Source organism: Labeo rohita, chromosome 22 (genome assembly GCF_022985175.1).
Source record: "Labeo rohita strain BAU-BD-2019 chromosome 22, IGBB_LRoh.1.0, whole genome shotgun sequence".
Classification (NCBI taxonomy): domain Eukaryota; kingdom Metazoa; phylum Chordata; class Actinopteri; order Cypriniformes; family Cyprinidae; genus Labeo; species Labeo rohita.
In genome coordinates, this window is record NC_066890.1 from 32,091,611 (window position 1) to 32,111,920 (window position 20,310).

At 26.2% G+C, this 20,310-nt stretch overlaps 1 protein-coding gene across 1 annotated transcript; it reads right to left on the minus strand.

The window, feature by feature from the left end:
- Positions 1 to 1,385: 1,385 nt before the first annotated feature.
- nrd1b (nardilysin b (N-arginine dibasic convertase)) lies at positions 1,386 to 19,610 on the minus strand. The gene is made up of 31 exons (XM_051095594.1): positions 19,541 to 19,610; positions 19,135 to 19,337; positions 16,219 to 16,405; positions 16,064 to 16,145; positions 15,822 to 15,975; positions 15,660 to 15,733; positions 14,885 to 14,980; positions 14,665 to 14,787; positions 14,513 to 14,570; positions 14,353 to 14,426; positions 12,504 to 12,573; positions 12,256 to 12,333; positions 12,048 to 12,168; positions 11,889 to 11,947; positions 10,233 to 10,287; positions 10,047 to 10,151; positions 9,833 to 9,956; positions 9,592 to 9,678; positions 9,388 to 9,507; positions 9,256 to 9,307; positions 7,398 to 7,548; positions 7,174 to 7,301; positions 6,929 to 7,091; positions 6,813 to 6,844; positions 4,922 to 5,060; positions 4,750 to 4,797; positions 4,620 to 4,672; positions 4,449 to 4,532; positions 4,153 to 4,360; positions 2,042 to 2,131; positions 1,386 to 1,953 (listed from the first exon to the last, which is right to left on the minus strand). Exons 2-31 carry the CDS (start codon positions 19,320 to 19,322, stop codon positions 1,729 to 1,731), a joined length of 3,228 nt encoding a protein of 1,075 aa, XP_050951551.1. The 5' UTR covers positions 19,323 to 19,337; positions 19,541 to 19,610; the 3' UTR covers positions 1,386 to 1,728.
- Between the last annotated feature and the right edge of the window lie 700 nt (positions 19,611 to 20,310).

Here is a 20,310-nt window from a genome sequence, read left to right on the forward strand (position 1 = left end):
AATACAAAGATGAAAGCTACAATTATATTAGATATAATAATAATAATAATAATAATAATAAAATAATAATAATAATAATAATAAAAAGCATATAAATTCTGGCTAATTTAGTTATAGCTGATGAGCAATTGGCCAATTTTAAAATGTAATATTATTTTGTTTAAATAATATAATTTTGATATTACTTTTTTTTTTTTTTTTTTTTCGTAATACTGTTTTATTAACAAAACCACAAATAACAAATATAAAAATAAAATAAATGTATTATTACTTTAAATAATATTCGTTTATTTAAATAAAATCAAAAATAAAACACAAAAGATAAAATAAAAAATGTATTATTTGTTTAAATAATATTTTATTTCAACAAATCAAAAATAAAACACAAATAAAAAATACTACAATAATATTAGATATAATAATAATAATAATAATAATAATAATTTGTTTAAATAATATAATTTTATTTAAATATAACACAAAACAACTTCAATAATATTAGATACAATAATAATAGTAATAACTATAATATAGTATATCAATTCTGGCTAATATAGTTATATCTATATTGGCCAATATTAAAATTTTATATTACTTTGTTTAAATAATATTCTTTTAATATCAATTTATTTAAATAAATCCAAAAAAAACAAAAACAAAAACAAAAAAAAACAATTTAAAAATGTAAAAATTAAAGCTACAGTAATAATAGATATAATAATAATAATAATAATAATAATAATATACATTTTGGCTAATATAGATATAGTTATATCTGATAATGGTAACTGGCCAATATTATAATTGAATATTATTTTGTTTAAAGAAATAAAAAAAGAAAAAAATACAAATGAAATATATAAAGTTTATAAAAACAAATAAATAAATAAACAAATAATAATAATAAAGTATATCAATTCTGATTAATATAAATAATGTTATATCTGATAAGCAACTGGCCAATATTAAAATTAATATTATTTTGTTTAAATAAATAAAAAATAAACACAAATAATTTGAAGTGCTAAAATGACTAAAGCTAAAACTGAAATAAAAATAAAGCTTTATAAAAAAAAAATATAAAACCCCAAAAATAAATAAAAAATGACAACAGCACATTAAAATGACTAAAAGTTAAACTTAAATTAATCTGACAATTTAAAAATAAGAATAAAAGCTACACTAATATTATATGGATTATTATGTAATAATATTAATAATAATAATTCAAAATAATAATAAATACTAAATAAATAATTCACACGTTTTTTTTCCTTTTACAAAACATTTAATTACTAATTGCAATTTGTATTATTAAAATGAAGATTTAATGATTAGACATTTGAATAAAAAAATACTATATCATCCAAATTTGAGGTAAGGCTTTGCATCCACATCTCCATATTTTTATTCACAATGAGAAATACAGATAAAATACATTCTTACCTTAAAAAATGATTTCCAGCAATCATTTGTTTTCAATAAAATCTGATATTCAATCTATATATTTGAATGATCTGTGTATTATCCCTGATAATCTAATACATACAAATGTTACTTTGATTTGTGCCATCTGAAATACATGAAAAACTGGATTACATAAACAACACTTAACTGAATGCAAGACCCACTTGTATATTTTATGTAACAGATAACGACAGAGACAGACGAGCGTGTTTTTGCAGTGTCTCGTCTGGAGGTAGCCGTGTCTCTTAGTGCACTTCAGTCTCACTGGAGGACCTTATGATAGGGGTGCAGGTTGAGGGAAGACGTGAACGCACGGATGTCTGTTATCCTGGTGGCTTTGGCGAGGACGGGCGAGGCAGGGAGGAAGATGAGCTCGGAGACGTCCCCGTATGAGGAAGTCTTCGTTTCTGCATCCTGAGTCTCCGGGGCTGAACTGGATTGATCGTTTCCGTGGGTTTCCTTCTCTTTCTCTCCAAATCCAACCACCTGTTTGGATCACACAGTTTACTTACATTCTACCATCTCATTGACACTTTAAAAAAAAAAGAATAGATTCAACAAATAAATAACATACATGTATACTCAGTTTTCTACTGCTTTCGTGTCTGTGCTCCATGAAAAAAGATAGCAGTTCATCTTTGGTGACATTCTTCAGGACTTCGATCTGTTGGGTAAAGGAACATGCTAAAATTTTCTCACATAATTAAAAATCTCTCAAATAATGCAGGAAAAATTTTTTTAAATTCACTAGTATTCAGGCTGATATAGATTATAGATATTTTATTTGATAACCAAGAAATGGCTAATATGAAAATTCTACATTATTTTAATTAAATGAATAAACAAAAAAAACCATTAAAAATAAAATTATTTATTTTATATACTACAAATCAAGGCATGCATAAATAAATAAATAAATAAATAAGGTTGGTGATGTGGCATAAGTAAATAAATGCTACAACAAAAACACTGGGGATGTGGCATAAATATAGAAATAAAATAAAATTATTTAAATCTAACAAAAAAGTTAGTAATGTTACATAAAATATACTGTATAATATAAATTTAAATACAATTTTAATACTAATAAATAAGGTTAGGTACATGGAGTGACTAAATAAATAAATAAATAATTGCTAAAACAAACATTGGAGATGTGGCATAAATATAGAAATAAAATATAATAATTGAAGTCAAACAAAAAAGTAATGTTGCATAAATATACTGTATAAAATAAAAATAAAATATTAACACTAATAAATAAGATTGGGCACATGGAATTAACAAACAAACAAACAAAACAAAACAAAAACTGGTGATAAATGAAATTTAAAAAAATATATGAAATATGAATTTTAACAAAAAAGTGACATAAAATAAAAAATTAAATATTAAAAAACTAATAAATAATGGAAGTGGAATAAACAAACACACAAATAAATAAATAAATGCTAAAACGCAAAATTTGGTGATGTGACATAAATATAGAAATAAAATAAAATAATTTAAGTGTAACAAAAAAATTAGTAATGTTGCAAAAATATACATACATATATATATATATATATATATATTAACACAAATAAATAAGTTTGGGTACAAGGAATAAACAAATAAACAAAAACTAGTGATGTGGCAAAAAAAAAGATAAAATAAAATATATAATTTTAACAAAAAGCAATGTGGCATACATATATGAAATAAAATAAAAAATTAAATAATAAAACTAATAAATGAGGTAGGGTATGTGGAATAAATAAATAAATAAAAAAAATAAATAACATTTTTGGTTATGTGGCATAAATATAGCAATAAAATAAAATATATATTTATTCTAACAAAGTTAGCATGTGGCATATAAAATAAAATAAAATAAAATAAAATATTAAGATTAATAAATAAGTTTGGGTACTTGGAATAAATGAATGAATTAATTAATTAATGCATGGCATAAATATAGAAATAAAATAAAATATATATTAATTCTAACAAAGTTAGCAATATAAAATAAAATATTAAGACTAATAAATAAGGAATTAATTAATTAATTAATACATGGCATAAATGTAGAAATAAAATAAAATAAAATTAAATTAAATTAAATTAAATATTAAGACTGATAAATAAGGTTGGGTACTTGGAATGATTGAATGAATGAATACATGGCATAAATATAGAAATAAAATAAAATAAAATATTACATTTAACAAACAAAAAGGCTGGTGTTGTGTCAAAATTACATAAAATAAAATTAATATTAATCCTAACAAAAAAAGGTTGGGTATGTGGTTTAAACAAGCAAACATTTTTTTTTTTTTTTTACAAAAAGGGTTGGTAATGTGGCATTAATAAATAAATATTGAGACTAATGAAAAATTGTTAGTGGCACAAATAAACCAATTAAATAAATCAATATGAATTTATACAAAAAAAAGTTGGTTATATGGAATAAATAAAATCTAAAAGTTAAATTGTTATACTTTTTATCCAAATAAATTAAAACCCCAAAAAACTAAAACCAGTCATTTTAAATGCTGCATGTGAATTTAGGCATTGCATTATATTGTAAAGTATGAAAAATGTCTATACTGTACATTTTGAGACTTGCTAGATTACATTTAAAAGTGTTAATAAATTACACAAGAGTAATAATAATGAATAGGAATATATGGAGTGATTTTTTACTTCTTTATTGAGCCTGTCAAAGACATACTGCTGCGTGACCACTTCAAACCAGTTCCTGTCCACTTCTTCCCCGAGCTGCGTGTCTTCACACTCCTTCAGCTTGATCAGGGCCGTCACTTGAGCTTGAAAAGCCTCGTCCGACAAGTTAACCATCTTCTCCTCAAAGCTGACTAGAAAAGCTTCAATTTTTCCTTCCACAAAGTCAGTGCTACGAGAATAAAAGCGAAAAAAAATGTTACTCATATTCACAAAGAGAACAGACTAGATGAACATCTAGTTTTCCACATAAATCTTGCCTGAACTTGGTCGCCTGAGTCTCAACAGTAACTGAGAAGCCAAGGACACCGGAGGTGTTTCTGCAGGACGGGTACACCTGATACCTGATGGAAGAGTCAAACAAGATCTGTGTTGTAGCAGAAATATTTAGACACGGAAGGCAGTTTGAAAGACGACGCTTTATAACCGACCCTAGAGTTTCCTTTGTCCTTAGGAAATCAAAGCAGGGTTCCTCCATGTGCATCTGATGAACACAAAAACAAGATTTTAAGAAGAAAGGACAATCATGATACTTTCAGTTTAAGCATTGATGAAACTCACCACAAGCAGCTCCATCAGTGTATGTTCCCGCAAGTTCTTCAACCCTGTCTGAAACAAAAAACACTTTAAAGTGCTAATTTTGTTATGCATGTTTCTCACACAAACTATTAAACAGTCTGAGAAGATCTGAAATACAGCACTTGAGACACATGGACTGCTAACTGACTATTACCTGATAGTATACTGTGACTTCAGAGTTAGCGTCCGCTTTATTGAGAGACTGAACTTTACATAAATGATGCATCTGTGGCAACTCCACCACTCGAAACAGGACAGGAGGTTCAGCTGGAGGAGGTTTGTACTGGAGTTTCCTGGAAAACACCAGGATGTTGTATTTGTAAGTAAAGAAATTACGTGAAAAATATTATACTACGAATTCTTCATTAACCCAGCAGTTATCAGAATTTTTGGTGATGCCTTCTTTCTTCTCATGAACATTAAAAGTGTATAAAATATATAAACTTTTTATAAGTATAATGTTTTGTGCAATATAAGAAGTGATTTTATTTTATTTTACTACCTAAAAGTAACCTGATAACGTAACATGCGTTACATGTAACACGTTACCTCAACAATAACATTTTTTTAATAATGTATAAAAAATTAACTATTGTAATGATATATTCCTGTAAGCAAACTGAACAAATAAAAAGTTTTTTATTTTACCTCCAGAAAGTAACCATATATTGTAACACTTTTTACATGTAACACCTTACCTCAACAATAACAAAAATATTTTATAATATATCAAAATTAACTGTTGTAAGTATACATTCTTGTAAGTAAATTAAATAAAGTTTTATTTTGTTATTTTACCTCCAAAAAGTAACCTGATATCGTAACACTTATTACATGTAACACGTTACCTCAGCAATAACAAAAAATATTTTATAATATCTAAAAAATAACTGTTGTAAGTATACATTCTTGTAAGTAAATTAAATAAAGTTTTATTTTGTTATTTTATCTTCAAAAAGTAACCTGATATCGTAACACTTAGAACATTTAAGTAGAACTTGTCGTAATTAAATAAATGAAAAGTAATTTTATTGAGTTATTTTACTTCCAAAAAGTAACTTGATAACAACATGTAATATATGTAATATGAATATCATAAAAAATGTATTATATATATAAAATAAATTAGCTATTGTAATTATACATTCTTGTAGGAAATTGAATAAATAAAGTTTTGTTTTATTTTAACTCCAAAAAGTAACCTGATAATTTAGCATAATTGTTAAAATAAAAACCATAAAATGAACTTTTATAAGTACAACTTTTTCTAAGTAAACATTTTTTTTAAATTAAATAAATGAAAAGCAATTTTATTTTACTTCCAAAAAGTAACTTGATAACGTAACATGCATTATATGTAACACATTACCTCAACAGTAACAAAAAAATTGATAATACATAAAAATTAACTTTTGTAAGTATTCTTGTAAGCAAACTGAATAAATAAAACATTTTATTTTGTTATTTTACCTTTGAAAAAGTAACCTGATAATGTAACACTCATTACATGTAACACGTTACCTAAACAGAACCATTATTTTATAAAATACATCAAATGAACTTTTGTAAGTTGAACTTTGAAGTTTTTAACTTTTTCTAAGTAGAACTTTTTGTACTTAAATGAAAAGCGATTTTTAGTTATCTTCCAAAAAGTATCTTGATAACGTAACATGCATTACATGTAACATGTTACCTCAACAGTAACAAAAAATATTTTAGAATATATAATTTTTTGTAAGTATACATTTTGATAAGTAAACTAAATAAAAGTGAATTTTACTCTGTAATTGTATTTCCAAAAAGTAACTTGGCAATGTAACGTTACATATAACACACTACCTCGCCATTACTTTTTTTTTTTTTTTAGAAAATACAGAACTTAACTGAATGAATATAAAGTGATTTTTTTATTGTACTTCCAAAAAAGTAAACTTATAACGTAACACACATTAGATATTATTACACACATTATTATATAACATAAAACATCTGCATTATGCTTCTTTTATATCATATCTAACGAACAGAAGAAACAGTCAACTTACTCTATAAAATACTGCAGAAATTCTTTGGATTCCTGTTTGTGCAGAAATTGTACAAAAATTAGCGATTACAGTGTAAATACGTGTTTAAAATGAAATAAATCATCAGTAAGACTCACAGCACTTGTGAGGTTCCCTTGTACGAGTCCTTCCACGAATAACTCGGCCTTGAAACGATTCACAAAGTCCATGAGATCAGTCACACTGAGGTCCGCCATGATGGCTTCATATTTCTGCATCACAGACCAGCGATGGTGCTCCAGGATCTGCAGCCGAACATCTCTGAAACACAAGAAGTCAGACTTCATCTGCATCAAATAATGCGAATGCAGATCATGGTGGTTTGAAATCTGCGGTTACCCACTTTCCAAGTCGATCTGGTTTGATAAGGATGATATAGTAGGTTTTCTTTAGCTGTTCAGTGAACATGCTAAACACATCTGGAGTGGCGCTGAAGTCAGCCAGGTGGTCTACGATCAGGTTTAGAAGCAACTAAAGGATTAAAAATAGAAGTATTCATGGCATAATTAGTTTGTTCAAATGAATCAGATTGGTTTCAGACAGATTCAGACAGAATATGCAACTCACAGGCAGTTTGTGGTTGAATCCTTTGAGTCTGATAAACAAGCCATAGTCTCCAGGAACTAACATATACTCCAACTGAGCCACTTCAGCGTCATACGCCGGCTCCGCCAGATTATGAGCCAAAGTATTCACAAAGAGATCAAATAGGACCAGACTGGGAAGGGGAAAAAAGACAATTTACATGATATATGTAAAATTTCCACCATGGAACAAAAAATAAAAAAGGTAATTGCAACTTTTTATTTCACAATTCACACTATTTTTCAGATTTGTGACATATAAACTTAAAAATGTTTTTTTTTTTTTCATAATTCTAAGTTTACACCTCACAATTCTAACTTTTTTCTCTGAATTCTAAGGTTACATTTTACAATTCAGTTTTTTTTGTTTTTGCCACAGAATAAAAATGAAAAAAAGTTAACTGCAACTTTTTATTTCACAATTCAGACTATTTTTCAGATTTGTGACATATAAAATTCTGACTTTTTTCCTCCCTGAATTCAAATTTAAATTTCGCATTTCTGTCTTTTTTCTTTGAATTCTGAGTTTCCATTTCCATTTCTGTCTTTTTGTCTCTGAATTCCAAGTTTACACCTCACATTTCTGTCTTTTTTCTCTGAATTCTGAATTTACATTTCTCATGTATTTTTGGTCTGAATTCTGAGTTTACATTTCACTTTTTTTTTTAATTTGAGATAAAAAGTCACAATTACTCTGAATTCAGTTCACATATGACTTTTTTCTCTGAATTTCTTGTTTTTTTCCTCTGAATGTACATTTTGCATTTCTGTTTTTTCCTCCCTGAATTCAAAATTTACATTTAACATTTCTGTCTTTTTTCCATTGTATTCTGAGTTTACATTTTGCATTTCTGTCTTTTTTCTCTTGATCCCAAGTTTACATTTTGCATTTTCCTCCAAATTCTGAGTTTACATGTCCTTTTCTTTCTTTTTTTCCACTTTATTCTGAGGTTACATCTCGTATTTCTGTCTTTTTTCTCTAAATTCTGAGTTTACATTTCCTTTTTTTTTCTTCAAAATTCTGAGTTTACATTTTGTATTTCTGTCTTTTTTCTCTAAATTCTGAGTTTACATTTCCTTTTCTTTTTTCCTTGAAATTCTGAGTTCACATTTTGCATTTTTGTCTTTTTTCTCTTAATCCCAAGTTTACATTTTGCATTTTTGTTTTTTTCCTCCAAATTTTGAGTTTACATGTCCTTTTCTTTCTTTTTTTCCACTTTATTCTGAGTTTACATCTTGTATTTCTGTCTTTTTCTCTGAATTCTGAGTTTACATTTCCTTTTTTTTTTTTCTTTTTTCCACTTTATTCTGAGTTCACATTTCACAATTCAGTTTTTTTCTGTTTCCACTACAGAATAAAAAATAAAAAAGGTAACTGCAACTTTTAAATTCACAGTTCGGACATTTTTTTCTCAAAATTTTGGGATACAAACTATCATTTCTGAGAGAAATCTTATATACGTAAACTCAGAATTCAGTTTTTTTTTTTTTTTTTTGCATTTACAAGTTTTACAATTTGCAGTGTCCCAATTCTGCATTTATATCTCAGTTCTCACTTTTTCCTCAGAACCTTGCAATTCTGTTTTTTTTTTTGTTTGTTTGTTTGTTTCTACCATAGAACAAAAATAATAAAAGGTAATTGTGACTTTTAATCTGACAACTTAAAATGAGTTAATATTGAATGTGTTCAGCTTTTTATTTTTAGTCCCATGGTGGAAACAGGGTTCCATAAAATGTGGCAGGTCTCTAAACATTTTTTTTGTTTTTGTTTTTTACAATAGAAAGCAGCAGGAAAGGTTTAGGAGAGAATTATGAATTAAATTCGTTGAGAAACAACTCACTTTTTAGGCGATTCCTGTATGAATGGCGTCAGCAGCTGGAAACGTGCATAAGCTATCGGAAAATACAGACAGAAAGACGTAATTATGAATATTACACTATTTTTTCTTAAGTTTGTCTCATTATAAAGGTACCTTTGGGTATTTTGAACTTGTCATCTTTTCTGAACCAGAGACGGCCTCTCTCGTTGTCAATTATTTTGACTGGGAAATCCGTGTCAGGACAGTCTGATGTTATGAGGGTGAAATCCGTGGCTGTGAATGGATAAGAACAGATGTGTAAAACTGCAATGAAGAAAAGAATGAACAGCTATTTAATGAAATAGGACTGGAACTGACCTATAAACCTGTTTTCAGCTAGGAGGTGAAGGTCCGGGTTCAATGGGAAATCTCCAGCCCAAAGATCACGGTATTCTTGCGGGATATCTGTGTAGGTTGAACTTCAATTTAATAAATAAATTATTTTTTGAAAAATTGGCTTTTTTGTAAAATCAGCTAACAGTATCTGTTGTAATTTGTAATATCAGTGCATCCCTAAAAATAAAACCAAACTTTTCCCAGATCCTTGGTGGTGGATTACCTTCAACACTGTACTGCGTCCCAAACCACTTCTCCTTTAGAGGACAGAGTCCATCGTGCTCGGGTGACAGCAGTAATATGTTAGCCGTCGCTGGAGTCAAGAGTGTCAAAGCAGCTGAGATGACCTTCAACCACAGATATATCAGATTAAACATCAGAACCACAGGCATAAAATGCTTAGCATTGTAAGCTCAGTCCAGCAGATAATAACATGCCTCTGGGTTGTATTCAAACATCAGCTGGTCTCCACACAGGAAGTCCTCTTTGGGGAAAAGCTGCATGTTTTCACAAATGTTCGCCACAAACTCAATTGGTTCCGTCTGGAATAAAACACATAAACATGAGAGATGCAACCTGCATCTGGTCTACACATTATATGCTTTTAGATAGTTTTACGTCACCTGCTCCTGATAGTGAAACGCATTGGCTTCAATCTTCTGGATTTCTTCATAGATCCTGAGAAAAGGCAGAACCAAGAGTGTTGAGTTTTTTGTTTCCACAAAATTCAAGGATATTAGCAAAACCAACTCTTCTGGAGAACCATTTTTCACTGTTTGGGGTTCTTGAGTGCTACACAGTAGGTTCTTCAGGTCAGTGTTTGGTTTCTGGGTTTTCCAAATGGCACATTTGCTATGAAAGTTTCCAAAAGCTATTTAAATTCACCAACACATGTGTAGATTTAGATTTGAGAGGTAATGAATCATATGATTTATTGATTATAAGTATGCAATCAGCATGTCATTCGATATTTAGTACACATAAAATTAAAGTGATTCTATCCTGTTTCATTTTAATTAACATTTTAATGAAAATAATCATTTGAATTTTTTATATTATTATTAGTATTTAATTGTAAATATTTAAAAGATTAATATTGCTCTTCCTTATATTATCTTTATTATTAATAAAAACAATTTAATGTTACAAATGTAAATTTATTTTCAAATTAATTTGATAATTAAATATTAATGAAACAAATAAAAACTAAATAATAACATAATAAAGGTTTACTTTCTGAAAATATATTTCAATATGGATTTACTATTGTTATTATTAATATTATTATTATTATAAACAACAATTTAAAAATGTAATACTGTTATTTTCAAATATACATAAAAGCAAAATATGAATAAACAATTAAAAAATATTTATTTACATTGCACAATTTAATTTTTTTTATAATAATGAACAATAATATATTTTATAAAGTACTATTAGTATTATTTTCATATTAACTGTCAGTATAGATTAATTATATATATGTGAATAATTAAAAAAGTAAAACACAAACATAAAATTAAGTGATTCAATAACTATCCTGTTTCATTTTAATATCTACGTTTTATATATATATATATATATATATATAAAATATAATTTATTTATTCCTTCCTTCCTAGAAAATTTAATGAAAATGATTTAATTTTTATTATTATTATTACTACTACTACTATTATTCAATAGTAAATATTAAATAAAGATTAATATTGCTCTTCCTTGTATTATCATTACTGAATAATATAATTAAAATATAATATAAATTAATTCATTAATTCATAAAATAAATTAATTCATTTGATAATTAGATATTAATAACACCAATAAAAACAACATAATAACATAATAAAGATTTACTTTATTATATATATTTGAATATGTTATTATTTATATACAATGACTAAATTTAGTTTTTAGTGTTTTAATAATACAGAATTTTTAAATTGGTTATAAAATCAGCTATTAAATGATTTACATCAGACAGAATTTTAATGCCAGTGCATGTCTATACCTATTCTGTATTCTTTACAATTTTTTAATGATTTTGATGTTTTTGATAAAGTAATAAATTAAATTCTGTTCAATTTTAATATATAAATTAAATTCAATATATTATATATTTTAATGTTATTATACATCTAACTAAAAAAAAATTCTTCTCAAGAATCTCTTTTTCCCCACTTTCTTTAAAATATATAGATATAACTATAATAAGCCTTCTGTACCCTATTAAGAAATTATATTATAAAAATAGGTTTCAATCTTCTGATTCCCACCTTTGCAGAGGTCCAACGGACTGAAGCATTTTCACATACTGGAAGACTATATGAATGACCTACAACCACAATAAAATATCTCATTATTAATGTTTAAAGAAGAAGAAAATGATTCAAACCACATAAAATCAACTGAGTTCTGTAATTAAGTTTTCAGACCTGGAAGAAGTTCTGGAAGCCCTCGTCGCTCAGACTGATTGAAACGCTGAAGATGGAGTAGGTGGTGTTCTGATCGAAACCCGACTCGCAGTTTCCTCCAAACAGAGCCAGAGCCCAGCACCTTCACATGCAGAGCATTGATTCATTTGATTCAAATTGATTCATTACTGATTCAATTCTTAAAATATGATCTGAAAACCAAACTCACTTCTTTCTGAGTAAAGACAGTATACTTCCAGCTCCTTCATGACCAATCAGCCAGGAAATGTAATGCAGGGGTTTCACTCTACATCCCATCACATACAAACAAACATATTTTAGTGCTATTAGCACAATGCAAACTTCTATTATTATACCGTGTTGTCCTGTTTGGAAGCTTGGTGGACACCAGCATCTTGGCCTCCACACGTTCACAGGCTGGATAGATTTTGACAGCTGTCGGGATGTGTTACTGACCTGTAATGTTTGCCCTGAGGTGGAAGAGCCCAGCTGATGGTCAGCGCATGCATCTTTCGCACAGGCACCACTGTAAATGCCACATGTAGTTATGAAAGCTTCCAAACACCCATTTAAATTCATCAAACACATGAGCAGACTGAGATTTGTGAGGCACTGAATTATATTAATAAAGATATTTAGTATAAAATCAGTAGGATGTTTAGCTGTTTAATGCAGACATATAAGTGATGAAATAAATTGAAATTAATTTGGTTTAATTGTAATATTTCATTTTTATATTTAATATTAGGTTACAAATAAAATAAAATATTTTTTTAAATATTATTATTATTATTATTGTTTAATTGTGAATATTTGAAAAATGATTAATATTCCCTCTGCTTCGTGCTGTCATTATTAATTAAAAATGAGAAAATAACAACAATTTGGTATACATTTTATTTTCAAACATACATTTGATAATTGAATATTAATAAAACAAACAAAAACCAAATAATAACAAAATAAAGATCTATTTTTATAAAATGTATTCCAATATATTTTATTATTATTATTATTAATATTATTACTATTTACTATTATTTACTATTATTATTTAATTGTAAATATTAAAGAAATATGAATATTGCTCTGCTTTGCATTGATTATTATTTAAAAAATAAAAAATAATAACAATTTGTTAAAAATGTTACATGCAAATTTTATTTTCAAACATACATTTGATAAATAAATATTAATAAAACAAGCAAAAACTAAATAATAACAAAATAAACATTTACTTTATAAAATGTATTTCAATGTTTTATTATTAATAATAATAATAATAATAATTTTTATTATTATTTAATTGTAAATAAAAAAATAACAATGTTACAAATATGTTACAAATTTAAATTCTATTCTCAAACATACATTTTATAAATAAATAATAATAAATCAAATAAAACTTATTATTTTATTAATTTTATTATTAATTTATTATTAATTATAAATTATTATTATTATTTAATTGTAATTTTTTCAAATTTTCAAATCTGCTTTGTATTAGCATTATTAAAAAACAACAACAACAACAAAAATTGTTATAAATATGTTACAAATGTAAATTTTATTTTTATTTTATTAAAATTTTTTATTATTTTTATTACATTTGATAATTAAATATAAAACAAATAAAAACTAAATAATAACAAAGTAAAGATTTACTTTATAAAATGTATTTCAATATGGTTTTATTATTATTATTATTACTACAACAACAATTTACAAATCCTAATTTTTTATTTTCAAATATATCTATAAGAATAAATAAAAATAAAATAAACAATAACAAAATAATAATTTACTTTACACAATTTATATACATTTTTACAATTATATTATAGGATCTATATTATTACAATTATTATATGAAAATATATTTGCATTTTTCATTATTTTTATAAGTTTTAGAGTAAAAGGTTACCAATAATTCTAATTACAGTATTATATACTATTATTCTAATTATAATTTATAATGTATAAAGTACACATGAACGATAGTATTTTTTATTTATGTATTATTATTATTATCATTAAATGTCTGTATACATTGGTTATTTATATGAATAAGTAAAGTTAATTAAAATGAAATTATGCATTTAATATTTTATTTAGTTAATATAAAAAAATAGTTCAAAATTAAAATGTTATTTAAATATTTTGCAAATTAAATATTAGGTTTCATATTCCATATTAAATATTAAATAAAAATCAAAAATGATCATTTATATTAAATTAAAGATTAAAATGACTTTTAAAACTGACATAATCTATTAAAAAAACAACTAAACAAACACAACGCTACCTCTGTAAAGCTTGTTGAAATCCGGAGTATCAAATGGATCCTGAAGGTCTGAAAAATCCGCCCGTGGCTGACCACTGTGAAAATAACCAAAAAGAAACTACATAAAAATTAATTCTGGGCAACAGAAATATTAAGGAACACGACTGTTTAACATACTTACTTGTTTGGTATCTTAATAAAGATTTCACGCACCCATTCTTCCAGAGTATCAAGTGTTTCTATCAGAATAAAAAGTTCAAAATTAGAGCCTAAATGTAAACATGAGGTTGCTCCTGCATATAAATGCACACACGAATGATTTATTCTCAATACCTTTGGACTGCACAGCGAGTGTCATGTAATGAGCAGAATAATACCTCCTCCAAAACTCTCTCAGACGCTCATAAGTGTTGATATTCTTCTCTTTGGGTTCGTTTTTTAACGTCTGAGCATTTCCTGATGAAATACACCGAGACAAATATGATGACAATCAATCTCTTGTTCGACATCTCAGAACATCATGTACAGTACGTATAAAAAAACATGGACTGACCCCAGAAGAACTTGCTCATTGGGTGACCGGCTTTTGCTAGACCTCCAAACAGCATCTCTTTGCGATTAGAGTCTAATGGCTGGGCCATCTGGTACTCTGTTAACAGTTTAGACAATTGAACTACATTACATTTTATTATTTAAAGGAACAGTTCACCCAAAAAATTAAAATGTACCACACTTCAGGGCATCCAAGATGTAGAAAAAGTCAAAAAAAAAAGAGAAATTCAGCATTACATCACTTGCTCACCAATGGATCCACTGTAGTGAATGGGTGCCGTCAGAATGAGATTCCAACAGCTTATAAAAACATCTAAATAATCCAGTTCTGATGAAGAAACAAACTCTTTTACATTTCGGATGGCCTGACGGTGAGTACATTTTCAGCATTACTTTTTAGATTACTTTTTTCACTACACTGTAAAAAATAAAAAACACAATTTGTTGAGTCAGCTTAAAATAATGTGTTACCCTGCTGCCTTAAAATTTTAAGTTCAGTCAACTAAAATAAGTTTAGTCAACTTGAAATGTTAAGTTGTACTAAGTAACAACTTAGATATTTGTGTTTGCTAAACTTAACAGATGGGTAAGTAACCCAGCTGCCTTAAAATTTGAAGTTGATTCAACTCAAATATCTAAGTTGTCACTTAGTGTAATTTAACATTTCAAGTTGAATAAACTTTTCTTTGAGTTGACTGAACTTAAAATTTTAAGGCAGGTTACAAATTATTTTAAGTTGACTCAACAAATTGTTTTTTACAGTGTAGTTTACTGACCGCTGTCTACAGCCTCCACCTCCCTGTCAACCGCATCAGGAATCATCAGCGGACAAATGAAAAACTGCGCCCACCTGTGGACAAATAATGCAAATGCTGGTTATTAAAGGCACAGTTCACCCTAAAATAAACATGTGATTGATTATTAATTATTTAGCTCACCGATCTAGTGCTTCTTTGAAGTACTTTCTCTGAACATCAAACTTGAAGATGGTTCGTTCACAGTCTGTGGAGGCGTTGTCACTTCCACCGTGTTTTTTCAGGAACGCATCAAAGCCATTTTCGGCTGGGTACTTCTCGCTACCCATGAAGACCACTGGGACATGGAGAAAAAAAAGATAACGTGAATAAAAAGAAGGTAAGAATATTAAACGTTAGAAAAAAATGAATATCAATCAACGCACTGTGTTCGAGGAAATGGGCGAGACCAGGTAGATCCGCAGGGTCGCTGAAGCTTCCCACGCTGATACAGAGCGCAGCTGCGGACTGAGATAAGATATGAGATATTTTATATTAAAATTCTATGAAAATGAAGTAACCGTAAAGAACAGACAGTCACCTGTTTCTCTGAACGGCAACTCTTCTTCACACCTTCACTGCATTTATTCGCGCAACTGCTGCCTTCATTGGTGCTCCTACTGTCACCTTCCTCTTCCTCTTCTTCGGCAACTGGCTCTCCGTTACTTTCTGACTGGGTGAGGTCTGATATGAGTAGTGCTTTGAGTCCATTGCTCAGCTCAATGTACCTGAAAAAGTTTATTTACTTCTTGTCAGAAAATAAACAGTATTAAAAATTAAGTATTATTATTTTAATAAATACATTTAAAATAAATGTGTAATTTATTTTTAAATACACATATGAAAATGTAGTTAAATATAAATGAAAAATTAAAATTAAATAGCTACAAAATTACTGGATAAAATGTATCAAAACAGGCTTTAATAACAATAACAAATATATAAATAAATTATAAACATTATCATTTTGTTTTCAAATATATTTTAATATAATTAAATATAAATAAATAAAAACTTGTTAAATTAACAAAATAATTTACTGTTTAAAAATCAGCACTATTAATATTTATAATATTTTCACTTTATTTTCAAATAAACATTTGATAATGTAATTAAATATATATAAGAAAGTATAATAATAGTTTAATAATAATTAAAAAAATAACTAAATGTTCTAAAAATGTATACTTTTATTCTTAAATATACATTTCATAACATAAATAAATATAAATGAAAGAAATACAAACTAATATCAAAAGAATCCTTTACTTTACAAAATATACTTTATAAAACATTCCAAGATTTATATTTAATACTTATATGTATAATAATAAAAATAACAATAATAATAATAAATAGAAATGCATGAACCATAATAATATATTTCATATAATTTAATATATTAAATTATTATTATATTATTAATATAAAGAAATATATAGTATTAATATGATAGCTGTTATTTTTTATTTCTATTACTGTATTATTAAATACATTGAAAAAATAGTAGAACGCATATGTGTATAAATACATTTATATACGTATACATTTTTAATATTATTATTACAAAGTATAAAATATCTTAGGCTACCTGTATTTTTTGGGGTTGCTTGGTGATTTGATTATTATCATGTATAATCAATTACCTCATAGAATGTATCAAAATAGGCTTTTATTAATAATAGTAATAACAATAAATACATAACTACATAAATAAATAAATAAAAACAATAATTTATAAATATTATACTTTTGTTTTCAAATATATTTAATAATATAATCAAACATAAATAAATAAAAACATATAATAAAAAATAAAAAATAATAAATAAAAATTAACCAAATAACAATTTACTGTTTAAAAATCATTAAAATATGCACTATCAATATTCATATATTTATTTTTAAAAAATACATTTAATAATACAACTAAACACAAATGAAATAAATAAAAAAACAACCTACTTTTTAAATGTATTAAAATATGCTTTAATATTTATATTTATAATGTTTGCATTTTTATTTTCAAACAAACATTTGATAATGTAATTAAATATAAATAAGAAACTAACAACAAAAAACAAGTAACAGTTTCACAGTTATTTCAAAATAACATTTTTTTAAATATGTACTTTTCTTCCTAAATATACATTTTATAATATAATTAAATGTTAATCAAAGAAATGCAAACTAATATCAAAATATTAATTTACTTCACAAAATGTACTTCATAAAATATTTCAATATTTATATTTAACACCTATATGTATAATTACAAATAAACAATAAAAATAACAAAAATATATATGTGAACCATAATAATATAGTTTACATAATCAATTATTAGTGTAAAGTAATATATAGTATTAATATGTTTTTTTCATTTTTATTATAATATTATTAAATACACTGAAAAATACTTGAACATTATATAAGTATACATTATTATTATTATTATTATTATTATTATTATTATTATTATTATTATTAAGCATAAAATGTCATAGGATACCTGTATTTTTCGGGGTCGCTTGGTGATTTGATTATTATCGGGTATAATCAATTACCTCATAGAATGTATCAAAATAGGCTTTTATTAATAATAGTAATAACAATAACTACATAACTACATAAATAAATAAATAAAAACAATAATTTATAAATATTATACTTTTGTTTTCAAATATATTTAATAATATAATTAAACATAAATAAATAAAAACATATAATAAATAAAAAATACTAAATAAAAATTAACCAAATAACAATTTACTGTTTAAAAAGCATTAAAATATGCACTATTAATATTTATATATTTATTTTTAAAAATACATTAATACAACTAAGCACAAATTAAATAAATAAAAAATCAACTGACTTTTTCAATGTATTAAAATATGCTTTAATATTTATATTTATAATATTGCATTTTTATTTTCAAATAAACATTATATAATGTAATTAAATATAAATAAGAAACTAACAACAAAAAACAAGTAACAGTTTCACAGTTATTTCAAAATAACATCTTTTTTAAATATGTACTTTTCTTCCTAAATATACATTTTATAATATAATTAAATGTTACTCAAAGAAATGCAAACTAATATCAAAATATTTATTTACTTCACAAAATGTACTTCATCAAATATTTCAATATTTATATTTAACACCTATATGTATAATTACAAATAAACAATAAAAATAACAATAATATATGTGAACCATAAAAATATAGTTCACTTAATCAATTATTAATGTAAAGTAATATATAGTATTAATATGATTTTTTTCATTTTTGTTATAAAAATGTATAATAAATAATTATATATATATAAATAATTAAATGTATAATAATTATAAATTATTAAATACATTGAAAAATACTTGATTACATTATATAAGTATACATTATTATTATTATTATTATTATTAAGCATAAAATGTCTTAGGATACCTGTATGTTTTGGGGTCGCTTGGTGATTTGTTTATTTTCGGGTCACTCTGATCCGATGCTCCGGCTCCGTCAGGTTCGGGTTTGGAGACTCGCGGTTCGGCTCCAGCCGGTGGAGGTTCTCCGCTCTCCCGACCGGACACTTCACCGGCAGATCCACCGGAAGTTTTAGCCTTATTCGTCTGGGGCATCTTGACTCAAACACTCTGCATAAAACAACACAAACCTGTCACACGACGCCCAAACACAGAGCTACTGTAGTTTTAACGTGACTGGCACCTGTCACGGATACATTTACGTCCTCTGCTGTAATAAACTCCAGCAGCTATTAATCTCGTTCAGGACTTGTAATAAGACAACAGTAAAAAGCGTTTTAATAACCGTTTAACTTCTGCAAACAGTTGAGTACCTTCCTATGTATCTGTAGATGATGGGATTACGGATGTTACACAGACGTTAACGCTCTTCGTGACAACGGCTAATACACTGAAATCTCATTGGCTGATAGACCGCGGCACAAAAAAACAAGAACTAATCTGATTGGCCGAGCCATCCGGCGCTGCGACAAATGAAAGATTAATGTTGAATTTAGGAACAGGTTGATCTGGTTCTCACTTCATGCTACAGACAGCTGAAGCTATGCCTATAAGAAACACTTTCCGGTTATTGAAATACCAAAACTAATAATTTTACATGGAAAACGTATACTTAAAATCCTTCAGTTGAGGTATTGAGGTATTTTAAAAAGCTAAAAATTTACCTAAACTACAGTTAAGAGTGAAATAAAATTAAAAATATTACAAATATTATGTATATATGTGTATATATATATATATATATATATATATATATAATGAAGAATAAGGATACTGTAATTGCTTACATTACAAATAAATCCTAATCTAATCTAATGTAGGAAAAGTAATAGATTAATATATATCAAGAGTGCATCTTAAAAAATCTACATCATAACATGAGTTCTGACCTTTGACCATTGCCTTTTTCCCTATCACGCTTTAGAAATCATAAGAAATTATATGTCAGTTCAAAACTTAAAATCTCAAAATTCATCCTTTGAAAGGTATTTTAAAATCAGACATTGCATTACCATGGAAAATGTACATCAAAACCATATTACAAAATGTTTTCATTCATGAATTATAAAAATTTAAGTCTGGA

Excerpts from the sequence above, each read along its gene's own strand:
- nrd1b (XM_051095594.1), bottom strand. The coding sequence starts at position 19,322 with ATGCCCCAGACGAATAAGGCTAAAACTTCCGGTGGATCTGCCGGTGAA. Across the intron at positions 6,845-6,928 it reads AAGGGAACCTCACAAGTGCT|GAATCCAAAGAATTTCTGCA; the intron begins GTGAGTCTTACT and ends CTGCACAAACAG. Across the intron at positions 4,361-4,448 it reads ACTCAGGCGACCAAGTTCAG|CACTGACTTTGTGGAAGGAA; the intron begins GCAAGATTTATG and ends TTATTCTCGTAG.